This window comes from Microchirus variegatus (genome assembly GCF_963457635.1).
Source record: "Microchirus variegatus genome assembly, chromosome: 4".
NCBI classification, from domain to species: Eukaryota; Metazoa; Chordata; class Actinopteri; order Pleuronectiformes; family Soleidae; genus Microchirus; species Microchirus variegatus.
The window spans coordinates 10,217,306-10,230,068 of record NC_139805.1 but is presented as its reverse complement, the minus strand read 5'-3'; the positions used below and the strand labels follow the sequence as shown (position 1 = coordinate 10,230,068).

The following is a 12,763-nucleotide window of genomic DNA, read 5'->3' as shown; positions in this document are numbered from 1 at the left end:
TGTTGATGCCAAACTGCTTATTCTGCTATTGACTCTTGTTTGGTGTTGTGTATTGGATTGGATGATTGAAGTCCGAAGAAACGAAACATATTGGCAATTTAACAATATATTCATTTATACAACAAACATGGGCCTCAGTAGCACGTGGAAGAACCATACACAGCCACAACAGCCTGGTATTACAATTACAGCTGCAACTAAGGATTATTTTCATCATGGAATAATCTGTCGATTAGTTTCGCGATCAATTTAAAACAAAAAATGCGGATCAGTGTTTGTCAAACGTGGAAAAGATGATGATGTCTTCGAATGTCCACAAACCAAAATGATTCAGTTTTGAATGATTTCTTTGATATCTGGCAAAGAAACCAGACCGAACCTGAAACAATCAGAAAATCTTAACAGCTTCACGCCTGTTAATCGTCTTTTTACTTTAGAAAATGCCAGTGTTGTTTTGTTGATCTGTGCGCAGACAAGTCAGACCATCCAACACACGCACGCATACAACCAACAGTGACGATGTCCGTGTTCACTGACGTGTCACTGCTTGACGGTGTAAGTGGGGAGGTTTTTCTTTGTCATACTGAGGATGAGTGTGGGTTTAGTTGGAGAGAAAAGTGCAGGGAGGCTCTTGTGTTTGTTTACACGGTGTCCACCCACTGATGTTTGTGTTGATCTTCCACTGTAAACAAAAGACAACAAAAAAAAGACGGGCTACACTTTATTTTGGAAACCCTTTAGACGGACAGACAGATTTTATACTCAAAGCCTTAAACCACACATGTTGGGCTGGTCGAGCTGCCGCCCGGGTCTCGTCTCTCGTCTCGTCTCTAAATGTGGTTGAGTGATGAGGAGGTGATGAGAGTGGACTTGTCCCCATGCTGCTTCACCACTTCTCCTCTTCCTACGAAGTTTCTGTGTGACAGTTTGCAGCAGAGAGTCCAGACTGGACAAAGAAATGTCAGGAAGACGATACTCAGCAGATCTCTGCACAGACAACAAGGCAAAAGACACAAAGTGAGGTCATGACTTAATGTTTGGGGGGGAATAATTAACACGTGAACCACAAAACTATTTTTTTTTTCACTTTCTTTGGGGTTTTTTTGTGTTTTGTGACTAAACTCAAGTGTGTAAATTATATCTAATGATTTTAGGGCTGCAACGTTTGTTGGATTAATCAATTATTCATCAAATACTCATTTGTTTACTAACTATTTTTGATAATTGATTAATTGGAGTGTTTTTTTTTCCAAGAATTAAAAGCAGTTTTCTGATTTTTCAGCTTCTTAAATGTGAATATTTCCTGGTTTCTTTGCTCCATAGTGCAAAGAAAATCATTAAAACTGAATCATTTTGCTTTATGGACAAAACAAGACATTCAAGAACATCATTATTCTTGAATGTCATTTGAGAAATACTGATGAACATTTTTAGCAGAGCATAGAAGTACTCGATTAATCAAATTATCAAATATATTTTATCATGAAAGCATACTTTTAAAGATGAACATCACACACATCACATGTTGGTTTTTACACAGTTTTCCCCCACATCCTCAAAAGAAAACATAACGCTTCTCTCTGATCAAAACCCTCTCAGACTCACTCTTACCTATAGATTTTCAGAAAAGGCTGTAAAAACACTGCATAGTGCATTTCAAATGAATAAGTTTGATAGTTCCTGTAGTTACTCACACATTTAGAGCACAGGAGGTTGTCTATCCAGGGCCCAGCTGTGTCTGTCACGTGTTCTGTCACTGCTCCATCACCTCCACTGACTTCAGTTATAACGTCTTCTGAGATGGTTGTTGTGGTTTTCTCGGGTGAACTGATACGAGGTAGAGATTTTGTGAACTTCTGGCTCTTGTGATGGTCACCGCCGCACACTGGAGCTGCTGTAGGTTGAGTTATGGGAGGCAGGACAAACAAAGGGTTCAGTGGTTGTTTGGTTCCGTTGGCTGTGTGCAGAGTTAATCCTGCAAAATGATGTTGCACTAATTTGGTGACAGGTGAGTCGTTTGTGTTGCTGGTGTTTGGTTCCTCTGCACTTGAAGAGCTGGTATCTTCTTCTCTGTCCTCCTCGTCTTCTTCTTCTTCATCATCTTCTTCAGGTTCCTTGGCTGAAGCTAAAACAGGCATTAAGTTGACACAAAGTTTCATTACATTCCCTGATGTCTCACATGTGGTTATTATATCCTTGTCTGTTGTTGGGAGTCTTTTGTTTGATGTCTTCTTCACTTTCATCTTGTCCTTTGACTTCACAGGTCTCATCCTGGGAATTGATTTCTTTACCTCACCCATGATGATCGCTCGTGTGTCTGGTTCCAGTTTTTCTAGTTTCACCGATTTCTTTACTTTCTCCATCACAAAATCTGGATAAAAACTCCTCATTGACTCTTCTCTGATATTTTTCAAACATCGCTTATAGAAACCTTTCAAAATAAAAGAAAACTGGGTTAAATACTACCACAGACTGAACAGTTTTTCTTTTCTGGCCCTTCTCTGGCTCGGCAGCAGTGAAAAGACAATCAGATTACGATCTGGCAGCTCTATTAAACTGGCTGTTATGGTAACGGGCACACAAACTACAGCCACCTATAAATAGTCATTGTTCTTCAGTTTTACTAATAATGCTTGTTTCTTTGCATTAACAATGATGTGTCTTGTTCATATAGTGCAGTAATTCTTGTCACCAAATACATTTATTGGAATTACCGATTCAAAATAATTAGGGCTGCAAAAAATGTTTATTTTCATTATCGATCACTCTCTCTATTAATCAAGTACTTCTTTGGTCCAGAAAATGTCAGAAAATGTTGAAAAATGTTTCTCAAAACTGGAAATGATGATGTTCTCAAATGTATTGTTTTGTCCATAAAGCAAAAATTATTCAATTTTAATCATTTCTGTGTTGTATGAAGCAAAGAAATCAGAATATATTCACATATAAGAAACTGAAAAATCAGAAAAAGATTAAATTATTGGAAAGAAATCAATTCAATGCAATTAATCGGTTACAAAATTGTTAACGATTAATTAAGTAATAGCTTAATAATCTAATAATCACTGAAGCCCTAAAAAATAATATGAGCTATTAATATGTACCAAATGCTCTTGTCATGTTGTCATCTGGTCTTCTATTCTATTCTATTCCATTCTATTCCATTCTAATGACAACATGGAATTTCATAGGCACTCTTTAAAGGCTTTACTAGCAGGTCTCACTACATACAGTCAGAGTGAGACCTCTCTCTTTAACTTCACTCTTTGTTGGAGGTGGGAGGACTCGCTGCCCAGTTAGCAGCTGAGCTAAATTCGCTCACTGTGTTTTTGTAAAAAAAAAAACTGTATTTTTTTTGTAACACTGCCCGTAAATATCCTCACACCGGATCCTTTCTCGTGTATTGTGCTCCAATAAGATGGTCGTTCTGACAAATAACAATGAAGAGCAGGATTATATGTGAGTGACAGTAATACATCTGCTAAGTTAGCAAGCTAGTTAGCATTAGCCAGGGTTTCATCAGCTATAATTAGATTAAGCTAACGTCGGGGGAAGCTAAAAAATCTTCCAGCTCGTCAAACCTGTGCTCTTAAGTCTGGTTAACGTTCATGTTTAGCTTTTGGCAGACTGTCGAGATTAGAAATCGTCTATGTTGGCTTTTAGGCGTCAGTGGTAGATGTGAGCTGTTGTGTGGTATGTGTGTTTATTGACATATAAACCGCTGTGCTTCTACAAATAATCGGGGTGATGGTATCTGCTGCTGTGGTTTCCCTTTAAAGTTCCTGACTCATGCCATGTTGGCACTTAAAGGTGATTCAAGATTCAAACAATTTTATTGATCCCAAAAGGGCAATTCATTCGTAGCTTAAACCATCCACAGAGATAAGCACATAAGACAACACTGTCATACATATCCAACATCAAGGCCGTTAAATCTCTCTCAAATCTCCAATATAGCCCCAATCTGGCTGCTACGTTTATATCAGCAGTGTAGATATGAGCATTTTCCTCGCTGTAGGCTCTATCGTAAATAAATAATGTCGGTATCGTGTTGCCCACAACCTGCAGGGCTCAGTGGGCTAAACATTGCATTTCAGCTGAGCGAGTTGCAGAAGTGAGTCTTCACTCCGCACTCAACACCCACTGACCTAGATCTGAAGCTGCTGCAGGATGCTCCTCTTCTCCTCACTGATCCATTTATAAATACTGCAGAGGCAGAGACAGTACAGCATATTAAATGGCTTTGTCTTACCCGTGACACTGGATCGAGTCATGCGTTTAGTTTTATTTTACATGACGAAATTACCTTGTTATGTGAGAGAAACCACCAACAACATTTAAGATTGAGGACCTTCTCTGAGCTGCATGACCATGTGATGTAATCCAGTAATCATTGAACAATGCAATTATGAAATTGCTTAATTATATTGTTCTAACTTTGATTGTGCTATGTTCTTAGCCAGTTTTTCCAAAATGCAAAACATATCTGGCAACTTTGACTAGGGGTGGGTCAAAACATGGATTTGGTGATATATTGTCGTCCTTTTTTGTCCAATGCGATAATCGATACGCCAGGGCAAATATCAATATTTTAATAATGAATAAATTAGGACACTCTAAAGTCACCTGGCGTCACTACTTCATGTCTCCTCTTGGTGGCGCTTATCATAATGAATGAGGGTAATTTTGGAGTTACCTGGCCAAAAAAGAGGGAGTTTACAGCGGGTTAAGAGATGCTCCATCCATGTTCAATACCTAAACTTTATACACTGTGGTCTCTATTCTGTGAATAAATAGAGAAATCCTGCACTTTGAACTTTTCACAGATGTCAGACAGACATCATGACGTATCGCTGTGTGATTGTCTTGCAATATATTTATTATCACAGAATCATTGTGTCGTGATATTATTGGTATTCTATCGTGAGGTACCATCCGATTCCCACCCCTAACTTGAAATACAAGGGTCCAGTTGTTGCTTTTCATGTCTCTTTAAATTCTCGTCTTCACATTCAAATATAGTTGTTCATGTTTTGATTGCATCTCCCCTGGTAATGTTCCATCATGTTTTATGTTATATGTATTGTTTATCTGAATTGTAAATGGTGAATTGTCTTAGCCAGTCTCCCATCATAAACTTTAAGGAACTTCCTGCTTAAATAAATGGTACATTTGAAAAATGTAATGTAATACGCAGCTAAATGGTTTTAGGAAATCTGAAATTTTCACCCCATAAACATATTTGAAGCAGTTTTAACATATTCCCCTTGTTCTGTTTTCCCAGCCTGATAGAGGAGCGTAAATGCGTCTCCTTACCCAGCTCTCCTGCCAAGCGAGTGTCTCCCACCAAAAAGAAGCAGTTTTATATCAACCAAGCCATCCGCAACTCTGACCTCACTCCCCGAGCCAAAGGCAAGAAGAGCCTTCGCCGACAGGAGAACAGTAAGTTCTTGTTTGACATGATCTGTTTAGAGGACGGTGTTACCAATGCAGGCCGAACTATGTCAGAAGAGAAGATGATCGAAAATAACAATGGCTTTTCTGTTGCTTCAAGTATTATAGGAGCAGAGTGAGTTTTATTTGGAGAATTCATAAATCTGTCATTGTCATCCTGTCTTATTTTCTCCTCTGGAATCCAGCACGTTTTCTTGCTAATCTTCTTGAGAGAGATGAGTGCTCCAAAGATGATCTGGAGGTTTGCAGTAACCCGGCCATCCCGTCCATTTTCACTGAAGCCTGCAGCAATGGAAACTACATAGAGGTAAGTTATTGTGTTTTTGGCCACTACTACTCTTATTACGAAGCCAGTGTAAGACCCAGTTCTGGCTCGCTTCATTTATTACTCGGTTCTTCTAGCCATGGAATGACTTTATGAACTGCTCTGGAGAGGAGCAAGAGAGGCTGTTGTCTCTGCTGGAGCAGGAAGTGGCCAAGAAGAAAAATACTAACCGTCTCCTCAAAGACCAGAGGAATGGTGAGTGTGTTGTGGTTGTAGGATGCTGTTGTTGTTTAAAGTCCGTTGCTTGATGTGCTCATGCGTCTCTTCACAGTAAATCCTGCCTTCAATGCTCAGGATTGCTTCCAGAGAATCGATCGCAGACTGCGAGCCACTTTGAGACGGAAACAAATCCCCATGGTGAGAGCTGTCTTCTTCTCATTGTTTTTGGAAAAAAAACTTTGGCTGATAATTTTAATTGGGTCAAAATACAAATGGAATACTAGGAGTAGCAGTATGAAATGTACAGTATCTTTAGAGGCTATATGAATTTTGATACAACCGCTTGTCAAAACTCTTTCCATGTGTTTATGACAGCAGAGTGAAAATGTGAAGATGTGAAGATTAGCCGTTTTTGTCATATTTTGAGTCTTGTCTCAACAAACCAATGAGCTTCACCATCTCATTGTCCTTTACTCCCTCCCTGTTTCTCTTTTGGAAGTGTCTGTCTTTCGCTTTTTTTGTTCTGTGTGTTTTTTAGTTATGAATTTTTAAATAAATCAATTGTTTTAGTTGTTTTTTATTTAAATTGTAATTATAATTAAATACAGTTTGCCATGTCTTAAGATTTCTGATGGAAGACAACCAAAAATCAATTTAATGTAACATGTCCTTTTCATTTTATTGCTGGAAGACTACCCAATGGAAAAAGATTTTATCAAAAAAATTAAACATTACAATATTTCTGAATTTTCTTGTTTGAGCTTCTCATATATAAACACTTTCTGGTTTCCTTCTAATCTATAAAAAATTATTTAAGTTTTGTTACCGACACAATAAATCAGATTTTTTCTTCTTCATCATCAGATTTATCAATAATAAAAGTAACCATTAGTTGCAGTCTTTAATATGATAGTTATTTTGATGGAACCTCTATAATCTCTGTTTCTTTCCCTTTCCCACAGGGAATTCTGGAAGTACTTGAGGAAAATCTTCTGAGCTTCTTCAACACTCAGCCGCGATCTGTTTATACAACCAACCTCACCAGCAGGTAGAAATCCTTCAAATATTCAGCATTGGCAAGAACTTCAGTTATAAAATGCTGTTGTGTCCTATTGCAGACCGTTAGCACTTAAATATGAAAAGCCAGAGTTTCTGTCAGCACATCAGATAAATTACTGTCACTACAGATGCTACGGCATGAAGGAAGCTACAAATATCTTAAAGAAATAATTTATTTGGTTAAAGCTATATATACCTTTCTTGCATGTCTCACAGCACTTAGTAATAATTTGAACATAAACCTCCCTCAAAGTCCCCCCCCTCCAGGGCGGAATGGCGGTGGTCATGCGCATGCGCGATTCATTAGCAGCCTGCAGCTGGAGTGATGATGTTGTCTCTGCTCTGGTGCCGCAGGCTGGGACTGCAGAGTTTACTGTGCTTTGGGAGGTGATCCCAGCAACACACGCTGCTTGTTGAGCACAGTAACTGCAGAGTGATACGTGAGAGTCTCCAAACACCACAAAAACTCGGCAGATTTAGCGACAAAGTCGCCATGTTGGCAACACTTCTCTGTCAGAGATGCACATGACTCGCAAGCTGTGACGGCGATCGGCGAGGCCCACAACAGAAGACAGACAGGTTGCTCGGCCAATTATTTTATTCGGCCCAAATATTTTAATTGGTCATACTTTAATCATAATGATATGAGAATTAAATAATGATGAGTTTCAAAACCTGGTGGGTTTATCTTACGTTTTAGAGTGCCATACGCTTTTTAGGAGCAATTTAAGATTACAAAAGTAAAGTGTAAAAATGCAAGAAAGTATAGCTTTAATCAATCCATTATGTTGAACATTTAATTGATGTACAGGCCTCCAGTTTGTAGATATTTAATAGTATTTTTTACAAATGTGCTGAATTTTTGAAAGTTCTGGGAAAGAAGGTCTGGGAAAAAGGTACAATGTTAGTTGCTTCAACGATTAATCGTAACTATTTTGATTACTCCGTTTTAGAAGTGTTTTTCCCCCAGATTTTTCATCTCCTTAAATGTAAATATTGTCAGGTTTCTTAGCTTCATTTGACAAAGAAATCAAAAAAACTGAAAAGACATTTGAGAATATCATCATTTTTGACGCTGGGGAAACACCAATCAACATTTTCTGATATTTTATGGACCAAACAAATACTCGATTAATTGAGAAAATAATCGACAGATCAATCGATTATGAAAATAATCGTTAGTTTCAGCTCTATTACAGTATAAGTTTGCTGAACGTTAACTCAGTAGGAATGCAGGGTATAATACGGGGCTGGGAAGATTCATCGATTAATTGTGTTGTATTAATGTTAATCGTCAACTATTTTGATAAACAACCTGTCAATGTGAGTTTTTTCATAACGGAGTTCCCTCCCTCATTTTTCAGCTTCTTAAATGGGAATATTTTCTGGTGTAGAGGAAACTTTGCGTGTGTGTCTATTATGCAAATAGAATGTCAGTTTGATGCTGAAGCAGAAGAGTGCAAGGTCATTTCTCTGTTGTTTGTGATTCAGCTTTGAGAGACTGTTGCTTCACGCCGTCTGCCAGTACATGGACCTCGTCTCTGCAAGTGAGTGAAAACACACAGTATTGTATCTGAACACTGGACAAGTATTAGTCCAGTTAGTTAGTTAAAAGTTAGTTTTTTTCTTGTGTGTATAGCTGTGCAAAAATGTTCAACACTGACTGTTGTTCTTTTCAGTTTAAAGAGTGATGACGTATTTTGAACTGTATCATTAATTTTCCACACTGACAACAAGTAAATAAAGGAAAAAACACAACTTACAATCTAGGCATATGATTAGTTTTGAGGAAATAAATAAAACACTTTAAAAACACCTAAACCTTGCTCATAAACACAAAAAACTCTCCTCTATTTACATTGTCTTCTGTATTCAGCCACAAAGCCATTTGTGTTTGAGTCCCATGAGCATGATCAAAGTGTTTCTTTGTCGGTCCCTCAGGCACCAACTACAACGGGTCACGTCAGACCGAAGTGGTGAACAAACAAGAAGCGTTTCTCCCTCCTACACTTCTGTTGTCCGCTTACCTGGAGCAGATAAGCTGAGACCAGGATGCTCCTGCAGGGCCCTGGGAGCTCTGACAGATAGAGAGAAGGTCTGTGTATCTGTGTAATGTCCACCACCTTCTGCAAACACAGATGAGAGACAACAGCTTCCTCTACACTGGTCTTTGGGTTCTGGAGTACATTTTCTATTAATTTTATGAACCAACAACTCAATAGTCCATTGATTCCTTTGTATATATACAGTACAACCTAAATATCACAAGGTAAATATTAGCATGTTAGATTATTATGTGAATAATCGGAGATAAATATTAATTTTAAAGTGCAGGAAGTAGACATGCACCAGAAGCTTATATAGGAAAGTTTAAACCTGCAACAGACGTGAACCTTTTTTATTACAGTTTATAACATGACCTCTTGAGTTGCACCAGATTCTGCACAGATTAGACATTTTCTGCTGTAGAAGAAATGTCACAGCTGCGTGACCTTGTCCCTTTTTCCCAGGTATTTAAAAAAAAAGTTGCATTAGTGTAATATTTTCAGCGTGGAAGATCAGGGTGTTCAACACCTGTCTCCTCTAATCTACATGCTGATGTGTCCTTGGGCAAGACATCTATATCCAGGCACTGCGGGTGCATAAGAAAACACCTATACTGGTCCTGAGTAGGGATAAATGAAGTAATGATGAATGAAATAATTTCTAAATCGAAGCCAACTATGTTTTAAAGAAAAAAATCCATTGTTGTGACCATCAATATTTACTGGAGCTGAAAGAAGAAGAAAAACATAAATACTAGTATAATGCTGATAAATTATTATTCTCAATAATCACATTAGTGACACTGTGGTCATGTTATTATAACAGAAAAATATTACAAATTCATATGCAAGACCGGCATAATCAAGACACAACGGTTGAGATTAGAATTAGATTAAATCATGGTTCAAAATGGATGAAGGTTCAAATGAAATCAGCTTCTGCTCACTGTCTACACTTACTTACTCGTACTCTTATTAGCCAAATCACTCTGGTCTCTCTTCATGAAGTGAATATCATTCATTAGCTCATAACATCAATGCATATCTAGGTCTGGGATGTATTAGACAACAGGTTAACTGTCATTACTTAAGGTAAACTATATTAAGAGAAATGAGCAGCTGTAAGGAAGTAGTCGCTGATATTGTTCTAAACATGGACAAATCATCATAGTCTAAAGGACTAAATGCGATGATGGCTGTGCAGGAAAAGAAGAGTATACTGCTTCTTAAACAGTCTTCAGAGACGCGTCATAAAATCTGTTATGAATTTAAAAGTTCTCAGAGGCAACGATGGCTGATCTGATCGGAGTTTTACAGACCAAAGACGGCCTGCAGGAGTCGAGGATCAAATATATGGGTTCACACAAACGAAAAAACAATGCAGGGCCAAAAAAGAGTGATGGTGATGTGCTTCCTCTCAGATGTACTGTAACATTGTTGGTACTACTATACTGTGTATTACTGATGACAAACAGTTAAACACCACATGGAAATGACTTCACTATGACCTAACTAACATCCTCAGGAGTTAGGAGACTGTTACCGTAAAGCACAACTTCCTCACACTAAATGACATTTAAAAACAAAAAGCAAATGAATGGAACTTTGACTCCGAACCCACTTATTAGCTCTGTTCAGGCTGCGAGGCTCATGAAGACCCAATAATATATGACTGTGTTAATGTGTTGAGACAGGAAGTGATCTGTTGCATTACTGCCTAAAGGATCAGCCTGTAGGTGTATGACTTGAGTAAGTAATGAAGCATGAATACTTATAATCTCTTTAAATGCACAGACTCGTCACTTATGACTCATGTAGGTAAAGAAATATTTGTCATCAGGAGTGTGAAATAACCGCTTCTAATACACTTCAATATTGACATAATGACTGTATTTTATAATCCTGTCTATGTTATGCATTAGGAGAAAATGTACCTTTTTAGGATGTTTACATCAGGGTACGCTTTTATTTTGCTCTATCAAACCTCATGTACATCTACTCATGTCATCGTCTAAGTTGCAGGGTCAATTTTTATCCAACCAAACTGTTGATATTGATAAATGAACACGGTAAAAACACCACAATAACTGTCATAATGACACTATATTTTAAAGACTTCTTTTCCCACTAAAATCAATGAAAACATGGCTGATACATGTGCACTGGTGTAGGCGAGGTACACATTTCAGCCACAGTTAACATTCATTGTCAAGATAAGGAGCTGTACTAACACACAACTACAACTGACAAGCCTCTTTCTTACATGAACTGGTATTTAATTGTGTAAATGTGCATTAAATAGTTTGCACTGGTAGAGAAACAACAACATTTAATGTGTTTTGATGGTAAAAAAAACAAAAACCTGTCGAGTTTTAACTTTCAGGTATGTGTCCTATTTACAACACCAGAAAACCTGCCTTAAAACACGTTCTTTGTGTGTATATATATTTATGAATTTTTACTTGACTACATTTTGGAAAGATGTATTCAGATGAATTAAAAAAAAAAAAACAGACCTTATTACCAATTTCTTTTTGTACTGCTGTCAGCAGTGTAACAAAACTTGACCTGTTGGTGCATTTTGTCAAAAACCAAAGTTTGTGTGCTTGTTGTGAGGGAAATCAACTTCTCAGGCTTTCGATTTCTCACTCTGAATGTCATGTGGTGGTTTCACTTGGTGATGTTTTCTCTGTACTGTACACTCTCATCACGATGAACTCATGTGAATCACTTTTTAAATCGCCATAGAAGTAGTTGTACTGTAAATACTGAACTTAAATAATTGACTGGTGCCATAATTGACTGGTGGTTTGTGAATGCCTAAAATTGTCTGAAAGCTTTTTACACTCAACCATAACATCCATGTGTATATAATGATACATGTGCTTATTTATAGGTATCACTGCAACTATTAAAGCATTCTGTTTCTTTGTTTCTCATTTCACTGTGTGGTTTCTTTCAGTGGGAGGTGGTTCTGAGTATATAAGAAAAATCCATCATGTATTAATGACGAGGAAAAGTTAGTCACTGACAATTAAAAGACAAACAAATGATAAACATTATACAAAATATTACATTGAAAAGTACATAAAACTACAAGCAACACAAATAGTTGAACCCCTTTATAAGAGGCTCCATTTTTGGAAAGACAAGTGATTTAAAATTTGTGTTCTTGTATTTCTCGTCAGAAAGCTTTCTGGACTGGCGTTGCCTCTTACCCATAGATGGCGTCCTAGTGCAAAGAAACCAAAGTACATTGCATCAGTACATGGTGCTGAATTTAGTGTCTAATTGAATGCGCAGTGTGAAGATATGTGAAGATAGTTTGTTAGGTTTTCACAGAATCTCTGTCTTCTCTTTCTGAATTTGACCCACATTAACGTCCTCGTGCACGTTCCGAGTGATACTGTGAAGTGTTGATTTGTACAGTTTGTTAAAAGGTTTCAATATTCAGAGGGATTTGGTTTCATGATGAAGTATAAAATGTAGCGCGAGATCTTTGAGTACTTGAAATATGCAAACATAAGATCACATTATACATATGTACTGTATATGTGTGTGTGTGTGTTTTTTCTTTGTGTTTTGATACGTCCTATGCAAACCTCGAGGAGAAAACACGGTCACGATCATCTTCAATTATTTTAGTATCAAGTGTGAATTTATCGGTTTCATCAAGTCTCATGTCTCACTGTGTCAGGGACGCACTTCTCTCCAGGATCTT

At 37.6% G+C, this 12,763-nt stretch overlaps 1 protein-coding gene across 1 annotated transcript; it reads left to right on the top strand.

Moving 5' to 3' along the window:
* Positions 1–3,280: 3,280 nt before the first annotated feature.
* Positions 3,281–11,942, top strand: r3hdm4 (R3H domain containing 4). The gene is made up of 8 exons (XM_083887995.1): positions 3,281–3,459; positions 5,285–5,442; positions 5,640–5,761; positions 5,857–5,974; positions 6,051–6,136; positions 6,901–6,986; positions 8,489–8,544; positions 8,939–11,942. The coding sequence occupies exons 1-8, from the start codon at positions 3,419–3,421 to the stop codon at positions 9,040–9,042; spliced, it is 771 nt and encodes a 256-aa protein (XP_083744121.1). The 5' UTR covers positions 3,281–3,418; the 3' UTR covers positions 9,043–11,942.
* The last annotated feature ends 821 nt before the right edge of the window (positions 11,943–12,763 follow it).

What these genes read in the sequence shown, in the direction of transcription:
- r3hdm4 (XM_083887995.1), top strand. Translation starts at nt 3,419, where the DNA reads ATGGTCGTTCTGACAAATAACAATGAAGAGCAGGATTATAT. An exon ending in GACGGAAACAAATCCCCATG is followed by an intron (nt 6,137 to 6,900) that starts GTGAGAGCTGTC and finishes CCTTTCCCACAG; the next exon opens with GGAATTCTGGAAGTACTTGA. An exon ending in ACAACCAACCTCACCAGCAG is followed by an intron (nt 6,987 to 8,488) that starts GTAGAAATCCTT and finishes TTTGTGATTCAG; the next exon opens with CTTTGAGAGACTGTTGCTTC.